The sequence below is a fragment of the Ipomoea nil genome, unplaced genomic scaffold (genome assembly GCF_001879475.1).
Source record: "Ipomoea nil cultivar Tokyo-kokei standard unplaced genomic scaffold, Asagao_1.1 scaffold1619, whole genome shotgun sequence".
NCBI lineage: Eukaryota > Viridiplantae > Streptophyta > Magnoliopsida > Solanales > Convolvulaceae > Ipomoea > Ipomoea nil.
This window is the reverse complement of record NW_017618047.1, coordinates 1,024,854-1,038,988: the sequence shown is the minus strand read 5'-3', so window position 1 is coordinate 1,038,988 and position 14,135 is coordinate 1,024,854. Positions and strand designations below refer to the sequence as shown.

At 39.5% G+C, this 14,135-nt stretch overlaps 4 protein-coding genes across 4 annotated transcripts; 3 read left to right on the top strand and 1 right to left on the bottom strand.

The window, feature by feature from the left end:
• Positions 1 to 4,944: 4,944 nt before the first annotated feature.
• LOC109191253 lies at positions 4,945 to 6,168 on the top strand. Its single transcript, XM_019341836.1, has one exon. The coding sequence runs from the start codon at positions 4,945 to 4,947 to the stop codon at positions 6,166 to 6,168; it is 1,224 nt and encodes a 407-aa protein (XP_019197381.1).
• A 601-nt stretch (positions 6,169 to 6,769) lies between these two features.
• Positions 6,770 to 8,842, bottom strand: LOC109191251 (leucine-rich repeat extensin-like protein 3). The gene is made up of 3 exons (XM_019341835.1): positions 8,556 to 8,842; positions 8,424 to 8,459; positions 6,770 to 7,112 (listed from the first exon to the last, which is right to left on the bottom strand). The coding sequence occupies exons 1-3, from the start codon at positions 8,840 to 8,842 to the stop codon at positions 6,770 to 6,772; spliced, it is 666 nt and encodes a 221-aa protein (XP_019197380.1).
• A 1,161-nt stretch (positions 8,843 to 10,003) lies between these two features.
• LOC109191250 lies at positions 10,004 to 10,363 on the top strand. Its single transcript, XM_019341834.1, has one exon. The coding sequence runs from the start codon at positions 10,004 to 10,006 to the stop codon at positions 10,361 to 10,363; it is 360 nt and encodes a 119-aa protein (XP_019197379.1).
• A 1,516-nt stretch (positions 10,364 to 11,879) lies between these two features.
• On the top strand, positions 11,880 to 13,956 carry LOC109191272 (probable galacturonosyltransferase-like 7). Its single transcript, XM_019341862.1, has 3 exons — positions 11,880 to 12,370; positions 12,409 to 12,642; positions 12,944 to 13,956. Exons 2-3 carry the CDS (start codon positions 12,410 to 12,412, stop codon positions 13,791 to 13,793), a joined length of 1,083 nt encoding a protein of 360 aa, XP_019197407.1. The 5' UTR covers positions 11,880 to 12,370; position 12,409; the 3' UTR covers positions 13,794 to 13,956.
• Positions 13,957 to 14,135: the final 179 nt, after the last annotated feature.

Below are 14,135 nucleotides of genomic sequence, written 5' to 3'. Positions count from 1 at the left end.
TGCGCCCCTTGTAAGTCTTCGTCTCCCCCTTTTATTTATTTATTTCTTTTTTAAATGACGAGGAAAACTTGCAGCTTGAGATGTGTATTGAGTAAATCTCGCATTGTTATATGTAAATAATCACAAGAATGTAAATCCGTAGATTTATGAGTAACCCCAGTCTAAGATGATTAAAGATACAAACTTGTAACAACAATTTAGGTGCACACACTCTCGAGTAGTGAATGTGGTTTCTCTCGCCACTCAAGAGGAAAGTTCTCTTTATTATTATTATTATTATATATGAATTAGTTTTATAGTTTGGGAGATACATTGTACACACCAAAAAAAAAAAAAAAAATGTATCGTTTTTAATGATAAATGATTAAGAATGAATTCGAACGTAGGAGTAAAAATAAAATGTAGTCGTTAATTTGTTGTAGACAGCGCATTTTGGCAATAGAAAATGTGAAGGAACAATGATTAAGGGCGGGCCAGATGTGATGCCAGCTTTGTGGGGACTGTGGACTAGGAGGGATATTTGTGTTTTCTTCTCTGGTTAGGTTTTGTGTTAAGGTTGCTGTCAAGGCTTCCTAAATGTGAAAGAAAATACAAACCCCGTTCTCGACTAATATTTTGAATTTTATTATTATTCACCGCCAGCTTGCTCCTTTCAATTTTATTTTATAATAATAACAATAATAATTTAGATAATAGTCCTTGCTTTTATGAAGGTGTTTATTTATCTCCTATGACTTAAAATTAAAATTTAACCCATCCTAATGTATCAATTGTTATAGTTTTAAAGTCCAAAACAAAATATCCTAATTAACAAAATCCAAATATATTTGTGGGCTTTATTGTGGGCCAATTGGCCATTTAAGCATGGACAATTTTTTTGGCCCAATGGTAATATTCTGGCAAATTATATTATGCACCGCGCATCTTTTTTTTTTAAATAAAAATAAACAGTGTTTGTTTCCGCCGTTTCGCACCCTTTTGCAAAAAGTAACTCTATTATTCAGTGTCATTTTGTATACACTGCAGTTTCAGTTCAATATGACTACAATTTCATTTCGATATAACTATAGTTTCATTCGATATTTATAGAGTCAAATATGTGAAAATGTTATTTAATTTTATTTTATATACACTATAGTTTCATTAAAACACAACTACATGATCATTTTGATATAATTACAGCTTCATTGTACAATATCCAGTTTCATTTTATATACACTGCAGTTTCATTTCACTATAACTACAGTATCATTTTGATATAACTGCAGTGTCGATTTAGATATACTATAGTGTCAGTTGGTGTTTAATACACCAAACAAACGGACTCCGTTAACTCTAACGGCGGACCGTTTCTTTACTTAAAGAAACGACGCCGTTTTTGACCGCATGCACCGTGGTCTATAATATAAGCACTCTAATATTCTTAAAATCAATCAGGATACTAACGACAAAGATTCTGACTTGAGAAACAACATGCCAACAACCAACCAGTTACAGTATATTGCATGGTCATATACTGATATATCAGTGAGATTGTACGAGGGGTTTTGGAGATATGCTTGGATGGATGCCTACGATATGAAGTGGACAATCATGGAAAGCACCTTTTTTTTTTTTTTTTGGGTGCTTCTGCAAGATGAAAATTTGCAATCTTTTCTCCCGGTAGCTCACCACAGATGCCTTAGCTTGTTGGAGTGTGGACTATGGAGTAAAAATTGGAAGTGAAAAGTCCAAACAGTAATTGCTTCTCTGTTCACTCACCAAGCCGATATAGACTGTCTGTCCGTACATCTACTGTACTATTGAAGTTCTCATCCAATTGAAGAACTAGCGAGCGAGCCGGAGCGAGCTTCCATGTCGCTGAGGCTCGCCGGAGCCGGTACAAGGTCGCCGTTGATTCCGACGATGGCCGCAGAAGAAGAGAAGAAAACACGGTGGTGATCCGCAAGATCAAAAGAGAGGAGAGCTTGTTGAAGAAGCAGCGCCAAGGCCTTCAGCCTCAACAATTACATAACTCCTCCACTGCCGCTCCTCATATCGCCAAAAAGGTACAATTTTTACTCCCTTTATCTGGGACTGGGAGGGCATCTAATTAATTTCCAGCATCCCTGTTTGGATCTTTGTAGTTAAGCGTAGATTTCATCCAAGTGTGATGAGTACTAACATACTGTTCATTTTGTCGGTCGGCATAGGAACCGTACTTTCTTGCAAGTGTTTAGTAGTTAGTGTCAGACTGTGTTCGAAGTAAAGAAAGAGGCTGCTTGGGCAATTTGAAATGCTACTTCTGGTGGATCTCCCGCACAAATCAAGTATGTCGATTTTATATTCTTGTTGATTGCTAAACTGTGTTTTAGTGTAAGCTAATTAATTTTTTGGATTGGTTGGAAGGTTCTTGGTTTCTGAGGGTTGTATAAAGCCGCTATGTGATCTTCTAGCTTGTCCTGACCCAATAATCGTGACAGTCTGCTTGGAAGGACTTGAGGACATTCTGAAGATTGGTGAAGCAGAGAAGGATGCGGATGGTGTTAATAAATTTGGAGAATTGATTGAAGAAGCCGGTGGTTTGGAGAAGATTGAAAAGCTTCAGAGCCATGATAACCATGATATATACGATATGGCAGTTAAGATCCTTGGAGCTTATTGGTTGGACGAGGTTGAAGAGCAGCTACCTTCGGGTGATGCTCCACAATCTGGATTCAACTTTGGAGGTGGTGATCTTCCTGTTCCATCGGGGGGGTTCAAGTTCAGTTAAGGTTCGTTTATCTTCTCATGTTATGTTCCTCTTACGTTTATAACAAACCTTCTATGCTTCCCCTTTTAGTTGATTTTTGCAAGCTATCTGTTGTGGAAATGGATGGGAGGTTTTTAAATGTCGTTCCTTCTCTTGCTTTGTTGTTTAATTTAGCAATACGCTGATAGATACTGCAAAGGGTTATGTATTCCTGCCAACATACATAGGACTCATGTAATGTAAGCCTCAGGTAGTGTTTTGTTCAGTCAAATAGACCGAATGTCAAATTTACAAGGGAAAATGACATTATTTTCCTCTGAATTATGTTTATAACACATTTTTTCCCTGTAAAGATATTAGCTCTCTCAATTATTTTCAAAATTGCTATTTTTCCTTTTGATATATTAAATTGACATTTCTACCTTTAAAATAAACATTTTATCTATTTATTTTTCCAATAAATTATTGCTTATACGTAGGGATGACCACGGTTCGGATCGAACAGAACAGAACACTATAGCAATCGAATTGAAAGTTTCGGTTATGATTAAGATCCAGAACCCAATATTTGAATTTCAGTTTATTAAAATCATGAATCAAAAAACCTAGATCCTGAACCGTGAACTGGCGGTTCAAATTGGAACAACTACTAGTGATGGTTTTAGGGTTTTCGGGCCCAAGGAGGTCCAACACAACCTTCGGCTGGTGGGTGCACCTTTCGATAAAGTGTATGTCTATTTCGGAGATTATACTAGTACTCGGAACTCTTTTGGTATTCTCCCCTCTTTGGGTGTTCAATTGTCCTCCTTTTACAAGAATGGAGGAGCCTTTATATAGTGGCTCCCCCTCTACCGACTTGAAGGCCTTTGATGGCCGACTTCATGGCTAATTAAGATACGGAGCCGTTGGATGCTATTACTCGGTCGACCAACGGCTCTCCCAGGCTTGTAACGGCCTGACCGTGTCCGGCTTTCAATGTCTCAACGGCTCCCTTTTTAAACGAGCCTCTTCAATGCTCTCAACGGCTCCTTGAGCCGAGTCCTTTCCTGGGCTTGTGCCTCGGTCGACTCCTTGTCTCGGCCTAAGCTCCTACTGGACTCCTCTTGGCAGCTCGGAACTGGGCCCCATGCTTGGGCCTGGGCCGACTCCCGGACTCGGCCCAATTGTTCTGCGGGCTCCTCTCGATGCTGGCCCACTTCTCCTATCTATTTTCTTTGGGCCCCTATACCTTGGGCCGGGGTCCTCACCCCATCAACTAGCATTAGTTTAAAATTAGAATTAAAATATTTACAAATAGCGTATTTTTTCTTAACATTTATTCTGATTCTCACATATAAGTATATATGACCGCAATTTGGTTTTGATTTTGAACCGTTGGTTCACGGTTCCGGATCCCGTTTAAACTCCTGGTTCAAACTTTATTTTAAAATAGTCTAAATTCAACAATAAATGTATCGGGTTCATGATTTTAATAAACTCTAAATATCAGGTTTCGATTCTAAATTGTAATTGAAATATTTCAGTTTGGTCGCTATAGTGTTTGTTCGGTTTGAACCAAATAGTTATCATAATTTGTTGGAGAAGAGAAATAATTTATTTTAAAGGTAAATATGTCCATTTAACATTTCAAAAAAAAAAAAACTGCCACTTTTATAATGCAAGAAGAAAAATTAGTATTTTTTCAATTTAGAATGTATTTGTGGTTACCAAACTAACTATTCGACCAACTTAGCTCTTGACTTAACTGACCAATAAATCGTTGTTACTAAGAGTTAAACTTAAATTGTGGTTACCACGTTAACAGCCGACTAACTTGGCTCTCGATCTCCCCCGCAAGTTTTGAGCACTTTGAAAGGGAAATACAACTCTATTGCTATGTATATAAACATGTCACTGTACTCTTAGAAGCTCGAAATGTAGACAAGAAATGAAATTGTGGTTGTAAATGTTGTACGATGTAGACAAGACAGGAAGGTAGGCTGAAGTTTCCTCCGCTACTTCGATTATATTATTGGGCTTATCCGGCATGGAGATCACCCGTGACGCCCATTTGTAAAAAATAATTGCGACATGATTCGTTTTGTCCTCAGCTTACCTCGCCCACATCTTCTGTGCATGTTCTGTACTAAGGAAAATGTCGGATCCCTAGCAAAGGGACGACAAAAACGAAAGTTACAGGGTTTAATTAGTTGCAGAATGCAGATGAGAGTTCAATGAACGATATTTCCCGGCCCGTGGAAGGAAACTTGAAGTTTGTTGATGATAATAAGATCATGACACACACAGATTTACGCGGCGGCGGCAGCGAGGACAGCGATGAAGATGGTAGATCTGTGTGTTCGTGGTGGAAATCCGCCGCAGAATTGGAATTGGAGTACGAGACGATGAGCACTGCGTCGTCGTCGAAGTCGAAGATTAGCCCGAGGATCAGAGTCCTTAGGGAGCTGGAGAGGTTGGGCCTACTTTCGTCGGAAACTCTCAACGAGATCCGCCACAAGCTTCATTCCTATCGTCCCGGCGATTTCTGGGTGCCCACCGGAGGAATCACCAAACAAGATCTGGAAATCCCCGCCGTCAACACCCTTCTCTTGCTCGGATTTCACAACGCCGGCAAAACCTCTCTCGTCAATCTCATGTACCGTGTTTTTGCTCGCTCCGGCATTCTCCATTTCACCGGAACCGATTCATCTACCTCAAAAACCTCTTTGTTCATGGAAGAACACAACGTTCTCAGATCATCGCAGAGCGGGTTTTGCGTGTACGACACTCCAGGCTTTCGGTACAACCAAGTGGAAGCAGCTCTGGAAGAGGTAACTGACTGGATGACCAACGGCGTTCACCACAACAAGCTCTGCTTGTTGCCCGGAGACTCATCGGAACACTCTTATTCGCCATTGTCTGCAGGCTCAATATTTGCTACTAGAGACGTGAACTACGCCATGGTGGTCGCAAACGCTTGGGAGATCTACACCTCTCTGAACCTCGGCGACACAACCCCACTGGAGGCGCTGAAGAAACTCTTCCACTTACCGGCGCTCAGAAACTCCGGCGAGAATCCCCTACTCATCCTAACACACGGGGACAAGTTATCCACCGACGACCGCATCGACACCCGCCTCAAAATATGCGAATTCCTCGGAGTTTCAGAAGTTAGCGGCGCGTACGATGTAGTTTGCGTGACGACGACACAGAACGGATATCTTACTCTTACGGATGAATATGATCCAATCTCAAGTTATTCTGTGAGCGAAGCCGTTTACAGAGGACTAATCATCTCGGACAAGGGGCATCAACCTAAAACAAGGTTCTTGGATTGGGCATACCTCGTATTCGTTTGGCTTATGTCCACTTTTGCTGCTATATTTAGCTTTCTAGCCGGCATTTGTGATTATTTTATCCCCAAAAATAAATTAAAATCCTCCAAAAGATTACTCTGATCTCACTTGCCTAATTTGTTATTAAGTTGGTATATGTAAGTACGTAGCTTAATTGATTCACTATGATTTTAATTTGTCATTGATTAGTAGTTAGCTTAGCACATGTAACACGCAATAAATTAGTCAATAATGTATGACTTGTAGGGTCAATTAATGTGATGTTATGTAACTCCTTTATTAATAAAAAAAAAAAAAAATTATTGTGACTTATAAGTTTCCTTGCATACAATCTCTTACAGAGTATTGCAAAAGGTTTTTGAATGCTATCTCTATTACATTGTCCTCAACCTAATGAAACACACATAGTCAACAACGCCTCCACTCATGCTCAATCTCATGACCTCCCACATGCAAGACGTCACTATATGTCATTTGAGCACAAGGTGTTTGGCATTGCAAAAGATTAATTATTAAAGATAAAAAATTTATCTTATAACGAAACAGAATTGATCTTGTGCACATTATCATAAGCATAATTGCTGCGGATAAATAATTATATTCAAAACATTATTTATACTTTGTAAGCTAGCTAAGAGAAGAAGATATGGCACCTTCTTCATTCTTCTATTCGATCCGTACGCCATTCTGGTCTGCAATATACTCATGCAAAAACGAGGAAAGAAAGGGCAAACATAAAGGAGGAAGAAAGAAACAATAAGTGGTTGTTTGCTGTCAACACAACGGACTTTGACGGCAGAATGTAGTAGTCATATGGAGGTTTTATGGGATAAATTCCTTCTGGCGGGGGCGGCGGGGCCCAGAACGGATTAACGGGCAGCGGTGGGCTGTTGGGCAAGGCTGGGGCGGACGGCAGCGGTTGCGCTGGGTGTGGAGGCGGAGGTGGCGAGGGGAAGATGCACGTTTTGCACGCTATTCGGTGGTCGTCTTTAGCCACGGCGGCGATGGAGGATACGGCGGCTTCAGCTGAAAAAATGCGGCTGAGGCTGAGCACAAAACCCAGCAAATACAGAAGCAGTAGTAATCCACACCCACTCCCCATTCTCTTACCAGCTAGCGGAGAACCCTAATTTTTGTATTTCAAGAAATTAAAGATGAGAATCCAACTATATATTGAAGATATATATAATATATACACATACATCACATGCATATATGAGTAGTGTTTATAAGGTAGGGTAATAGAGTGGCAGAATATGCGCATGTGACGTGGGACGACAAAGTAAGTTTTGTCTTAGGTTCTGGAATTATGGTTTTCCCGACCAATCGGTGGAGTAATAGCCAATAGGCGGTAGCTAACAATAGCACATAAATTATGCATGTTAAAAGAAGCACCGACAATATTAATCTCAATATATACATAATACATACTTACAATACGAGGTGTAGTAGTTTAATAACGAATCGAAGGAGGTAGACAAAAAATGTGTGGTTATTAGGTGTGTGTCCGGTGCCTGCCGCATAAAATGACCAAATTATCTGATAACGTATGCATGGAACCTAATTAAGCATTGTATGGGAGATTTGAAGGGTTATTAATCCAAACTTTTGAGCTTATGGGAGTTATACTTCACTCAAGAACTTTTTTCTTTTTTTTCTTTTTCAACTCAACTACTTTCTTCTAGTTAAAATGTTAAACTTTTTTGAAATAAGTCATTGTTTAGTGGTACATATTGAGTAAATTCCAACGCAAATGACACAAGGAGATAAAGCCTAAGTTGTTCACATGTACAAATCTAAAAAATAATATAAGTGGGAACGAAATTTAAATAACTTTAAAAATATCAAACAATTATAATAAGGTTCGAATACGTTATAAATTACGATACAATGTTTATGATAACATACTATATTTAATATCAAGTTTAAAGTTCCAACCAACTAAGCTCCTCAAACATTTAATAATTTGTACATAAATTTAGATTATATATATATAAGTTATTGCCCCCGCCCGCACACACACACACACCAATATATATATATATATATATATGGAAGGGATCAGGTGCGGGTGGTGCTTCCCATGCAATTGTGCGGGTGGACTCACATTAAGCATTACATTGATGCACTTTAAGTATACAACAAACGCACATTAAACACACAAACAAAATACATTCAAAATACAAACTCACGCACTTTAAGCACTACACATTCACGTACATTAAGCACAAACCTCACGCACCTTAAGCACAAGACTCACGCACATTAAGTACAAAACTCAAACACATTAATCACCCGCACAACCGCAAGGGAAGCATTCACCCTGCAGTGAAACTTTTATATACACGCATCATTACCCTTCTTCTTCTATTCGATTAGTACGCCATTCTCGTCTGCAATATAATCATGCAAAAACGAGGAAAGAAAGGGCAAACATAAAGGAGGAAGAAAGAAAAAATAAGTGGTTGTTTGCTGTCAACACAACGGACTTTGACGGTGGAATGTAGTAATACGGGGGTGGATAAATCACTCCAGGCGGAGGCGGCGGGGGCCCGAACGGATTAACGGGCGGCGGTGGGCTGTTGGGCAAGACTGGGGCGGTCGGCGGCAGCGGTGGCGGAGGTGGGGAGGGGAAGCACGTTGTGCACGCTATTCGGTGGTCGTCTTTAGCCACGGCGGCTTCACCTGAAAAAACGTGGCTGAGGCTGAGCACAAAACCCAGCAAATACAGAAGCAGTAGACGACGCAGTAGTAATCCACTACACCCACCCCCCATTCTCTTACCAGCTAGGAGGAAGCTGAGAACCCTAATTTTTTATTTTTCAAGAAATTAAAGATAAGAATCATTTCGAACTATATATTGAAGATATATGTATATATACACAGAACAGGCATGAGTATAAGGTAGAGTTGGTGGGAGAATATGCGATGCTCATTTGTCGTGTTTGGTTTTGGATATGATTTTCCCGACCAATGGTTGGACCGCGGTGGATCGGAGTAGAAGCTAACAATAGCGCAGAAATTATATATGCATGTTAAAAGAAGCACCCACAATATTACTGTCAATACATAATACATACATACGATACGAGGTATAGTTCGAAGGAGGTAGCAAGATAAAAATGTGTGGTTGTTAGGTGTGCGTGCAGCGTATGACCAAATTATCTGATAAGATATGCATATATGGAACCTAAGCAGCGTATGGGAGATTTGAAGGGTTAATCTAAACTTTTGAGCTTATAATACAAGAGTTATACTTCATTCATTATTTTTTTAAAAAAAAATTAATTCAATTACTTTTAAAATTTTCAGATGAAATGTTTTTTTTTTTTTTTTAATAAGTCATTGTTTAATGGTGTGTATTGAGTAACTTTCAACCCAAATGACATAAGGAAATAAAATCTAGGTTGTTTATATGAATGGATCTATAAAATTATCTGAGTGGTACGAAATTTAAATAACTTTAGAAATATCAACGACAAAATATCAAATCATAATAAAGTTTGAATGCATTATAAATTAGCATATAGTGTTTATGATAATATAGTATATTCAATATCAAGCTAGCTAGTTTAAAATTTCAACCAACTAAGCTGCTCAAATTTAGATTATATATATAAATTATTGTTATACATATGTGTAAGGGGGTGGGGAAGAGTAGTTATGCTGTCCTTATTGCTTCCATTATAGATAAGCTTCTAATTGTCTATAGTTGATTGATTCAAACTAAAAATATAAGCTCGGAATTTAGAATCTTATGAAAAAATGTGAAGGAGTATTTTAATTGTTACCGCAGAGTATTTCAAAAGTTCATGGTATGGCACTACTTGTGAATTGTGTGCCCGCTTTAATGGGCAGCACGTAAGAGCTAATTAATATAATCCCAGCGCTAGATGTCATAGTATAGGCTCGCTGAATGTTACGTTGTACGCTTGTGATGGATTACTGGAGGAGGAGAAGAGGTTACGACAGGATAAACACATCAAATACTAGGAGGAAGAACGCCGCCGCGGGGGCGGCGGCAATAGATACAGCTGGAGCCAAAAGCGGCGCCCGGAAGAATCAGCGCCGGCGGTTCTTCAAGTTTGCACGCTGCAAGAAGGCGAAGCTCCGGTTGATCTCGCCCAACAAGTTGCTCCCAACCCTACGAGATGCCTACGTCAACATGATGCTGCGGATCGCTAATTACTCCAGGGTGGGCGGCGCCGCCGCGACTTCCTTCGGAAACCGCCCTCTCAAGGAGTACGACAACAGGATGCTCCTCCACATCTACACCTCCTCCGTTCCTTCTCCTTGAATATAATTCACGAATTACATTGAAGAAGATCATATCAGATGCATTAATTTTTTTTTTTTTTTTCAAATACTAGTAATTCTTTACAATATTGAGTTAATACCAAAATCGTCCTGACTATAGTGATTTTTCTCAATTTTTTTCTTCAAATACTCATAATTCTTTACAATATTGAGTTAATACCCAAAATCGTCCTCCACTATAGTGGTTTTTCTCAATTTCGTCCTAAACGACTTTGGTGACCTAATATCGTCCCAGACTTTTGTGTTTCGCTCAATTTAGTCCCAGACTTTTGTGTTTTTGCTCAATTTAGTCCCTCATTTGTTATTCTGTCCATTAGGTGTTAAATAAATAGACAATTCAGTAATTTTAATATTGGCATCTCTTTACTCATAGACATGTGAACTGCGAAATCCTTTTTTTTTTTGTACGAATTACTCTCAGAATTACTCCTAAAACTGCGAATATAAAATTTGATTTGTAGGTCCGGGAATAATTCTGGGTGTAATTCATACAACAAAGAGGAATTTCGCACTTCACAAGTTGAAAGTAAAGAGAGATCAATATTGACGTTACTGAATTGTCCCTTTAATTAACCAATTTGACGGAATAACAAATGGAGGACTAAATTGAGCGAAACACAAAAGTCTGGGACAATATTAGGTCACCAAAGTCGTTTAGGACGAAATTGAAAAAAACCACTATAGTCGAGGACGATTTTGGGTATTAACTCTTACAATATTTGTTCTATATTCTTTAAAATAGTTTTAATCAAAAAAAATTAATCCTCATAATCAAAATTCAAATTTATGATCATTTATTTAAAATAGTAACCGAAATACCATCATATAGTCCCTATAAAATGTATTGTAATTAAAATTTGAAAACAACACCACATTCAATTTTAGCCCAACACATAAAACTATACAAAGACAATAATACCCAAAGTTGACACTTGTTACCTTATTATTATTTCAACGCAGATCATCAGCTTAATCATTAACAACACGTGTCTCAATATTAGCACACCAAATCAGCAGGGCAGGGCAACGTCAGCAAAGTGGAGTACGTAATTCAAACTATTAAAAAAAAAAAAAAAATTTATCCTGAAATTATATATACAGGTTCTTTTATAGCATTACGTAATTGGGAATAATGCATATGATGATATGGATAATGGTTATACGTGACAAGTGTACTGCAACCAAGGACTCGGGGACAGGAGGTGCAGTGAACACTGAACAGCTGCCATTTGCATTTGCATTTCCTACCTACAGTCAACCCTACTTATTACCATTTTTATTACCTTCACATTAAAGCAGTACGTTTTATTTCTGAGTATTTTACGGAACGACGTCAACCACATGACTTAAAGTCATACACTAAATTTCTCTCGACTTCTTGAGAACAAAATAATTCATTTAAAGAGATTATATGTATTCTTAAACAACTTTTAAAATGTTACGGAGTATTTTGTTTGTGTATATAAATATGAAAGAAAAAGTCACATGCTTTACTACGTAGTACGTAGGGTTGGAAAAGGAAAACTGGGAATAGCCAATTTTACTGGAGATTGGATACTCCCTATAAATAAACAGAAGCATAGGTGAAGTGGACCCCACCCGCTAATATATCCGTTCTTCCGCTCTTTCTTCCCTTATACTCGTGTCACTTTGCTTTTCCTTCCCCTATCAACACACAGAAATAGTCGACGGAGGGAGAACAAATGAAGAAGAAGATGATGACGACGACCGCACTACACGGCAGTTGCGCTTTCCGGTTCCTCGCTTCGTTTCTGCTCACGGTATTGGTTCATTGAAGGAAACACAAAAAAAGTAAAAACACATTTATTGTCCTCATTTCCTGCCAAAATTAAGTTTTGATTTTTGGCAGGTTTTATTGCTTTCCCATTTTGTATCGCTCAGACCTTAAAGGAACCATAGCGAGCGTTGTTCCTCTTTTTTGTTGTTTATTCTTCAGGCCGTCTGGAGTTGAAATTGAAGTGGAAAAAAGGTTTTGGGTGATAAGAAAAGAAAAGAAAAGAAAATAATGGTGTGGGTTATGAGATTTTTTTCATGGTTTGTCTCCGCTGCAATTGTGACCACTGTTCTCTCCCCGTCGCTGCAATCATTCCCTCCCGCCGAAGCTATAAGATCCTCTAACGTCAATTCCTACCTTCAATTTCCTTCCGGCGCTTCCCTCAATCGCTTCTCCTTCCGCAAAGCTCCCCTGTTTCGCAATGCCGGCGAGTGCAGTTCCGCATTAGGGGAAAGCGGCGTCTGTCATCCCTCTCAGGGCCGGATTTTAGGTTTTTGGGGCCCTGTTCTGGTAAATAACTGAGGCCCTCCAAAATCATAATTTTTAATATGCAAGTTTCGAACCTTTAACCTCCCAGTAAAAATACAATAAATACACATTACTATCATCTCTTCATAGAACCTTTTAAGTTTAATTGAAAACTTTTAATTTTTATATCTAAACTAGCTCAGTAAATATTAAATATTGGACCTCTAAAATTTGGGGCCCCTCTAAAACTGGGGGCCCTGTGCGGTAGCCCAGCTTGCACAGCCTAAAATCCGGCCCTGATCCCTCTCTCGTTCACGTTGCGATCACTCTCGATGCGGACTACCTCCGCGGCTCAATCGCCGCCGTTCATTCCATTCTGCTGCATTCCAGGTGTCCGGAGACTGTGTTCTTTCACTTCCTGGTTTCCGACACCAATCTCCAAACCCTAGTCCGTTCTACTTTCCCGCATTTGAAGTTCAAGCTGTATTATTTCGATCCGGAACGGGTCCGGAGCTTGATCTCCACTTCCGTTCGACAAGCGCTGGAGCAGCCGCTCAACTACGCCAGGAACTACCTGGCAGATATCCTAGAGCCCTGCGTTCGCAGAGTTATTTACTTAGATTCCGATCTCATTGTGGTAGACGATATTTTGAAGCTATGGAGCTCTAGCCTGGGGACGAAGACAATCGGAGCTCCGGAGTACTGCCACGCCAACTTCACCAACTACTTCACTCCAAATTTCTGGTCGAAGAAGAGATTTTCCGGCACGTTCGCCGGACGGAATCCGTGCTACTTCAACACCGGAGTGATGGTGATAGATCTAGGAAAATGGAGGCAGTCCGGGTACACAAAGCGGATCGAGAGGTGGATGGAGATCCAGAAGATGAAGCGGATATACGAGCTGGGGTCACTACCACCATTCCTGCTAGTATTCGCGGGAGTGGTGGCCCCCATTGATCACAGATGGAACCAGCATGGCTTGGGCGGCGATAACGTCAGAGGAAGCTGCCGTGACCTCCACCCGGGTCCAGTGAGCCTCCTCCACTGGAGCGGCAGCGGGAAGCCATGGCTGCGCCTGGACTCGGAGAACCCATGCCCGCTTGACTCTGTATGGGCACCCTATGACCTTTACGGACATTTTACGTAACCGTGACATCTGTATTGTATTTTTGTATAATCTCTCCGTACCGGTCTTATTTACCTTAATTATTACTAATATTAATTTTTGGTTAATTATGATATGGTCTTATCTTATTTGTACTCTATTCCATTATTCTGCAGCTTCAAATAAATTTAAAAATATATAAAAAGAAAAAGAGATAATACTTCAAATAATTGTTGTGTTGTCAGCTAACTACTATGTGTTTGGTCGGCGTGTTTCTTTCTTAATCATTTTATTCATTTCTTAAATATATCCTTAACTAATAAATGGCAAGAAATCCAGCTGCTTTGTTTAAACATCATTTTGTGTTATGGTTGTTCACCCAAA

Excerpts from the sequence above, each read along its gene's own strand:
- LOC109191253 (XM_019341836.1), top strand. The coding sequence starts at position 4,945 with ATGAACGATATTTCCCGGCCCGTGGAAGGAAACTTGAAGTTTGTTGAT.
- LOC109191272 (XM_019341862.1), top strand. The coding sequence starts at position 12,410 with ATGGTGTGGGTTATGAGATTTTTTTCATGGTTTGTCTCCGCTGCAATT. Across the intron at positions 12,643-12,943 it reads TTAGGGGAAAGCGGCGTCTG|TGATCCCTCTCTCGTTCACG; the intron begins TCATCCCTCTCA and ends AAAATCCGGCCC.
- LOC109191250 (XM_019341834.1), top strand. The coding sequence starts at position 10,004 with ATGGATTACTGGAGGAGGAGAAGAGGTTACGACAGGATAAACACATCA.
- LOC109191251 (XM_019341835.1), bottom strand. The coding sequence starts at position 8,842 with ATGGGGGGTGGGTGTAGTGGATTACTACTGCGTCGTCTACTGCTTCTG. Across the intron at positions 8,460-8,555 it reads TACTACATTCCACCGTCAAA|ACGAGAATGGCGTACTAATC; the intron begins GTCCGTTGTGTT and ends ATTATATTGCAG. Across the intron at positions 7,113-8,423 it reads AATCGAATAGAAGAAGAAGG|CCTCAGCCGCATTTTTTCAG; the intron begins GTAATGATGCGT and ends TTTTGTGCTCAG.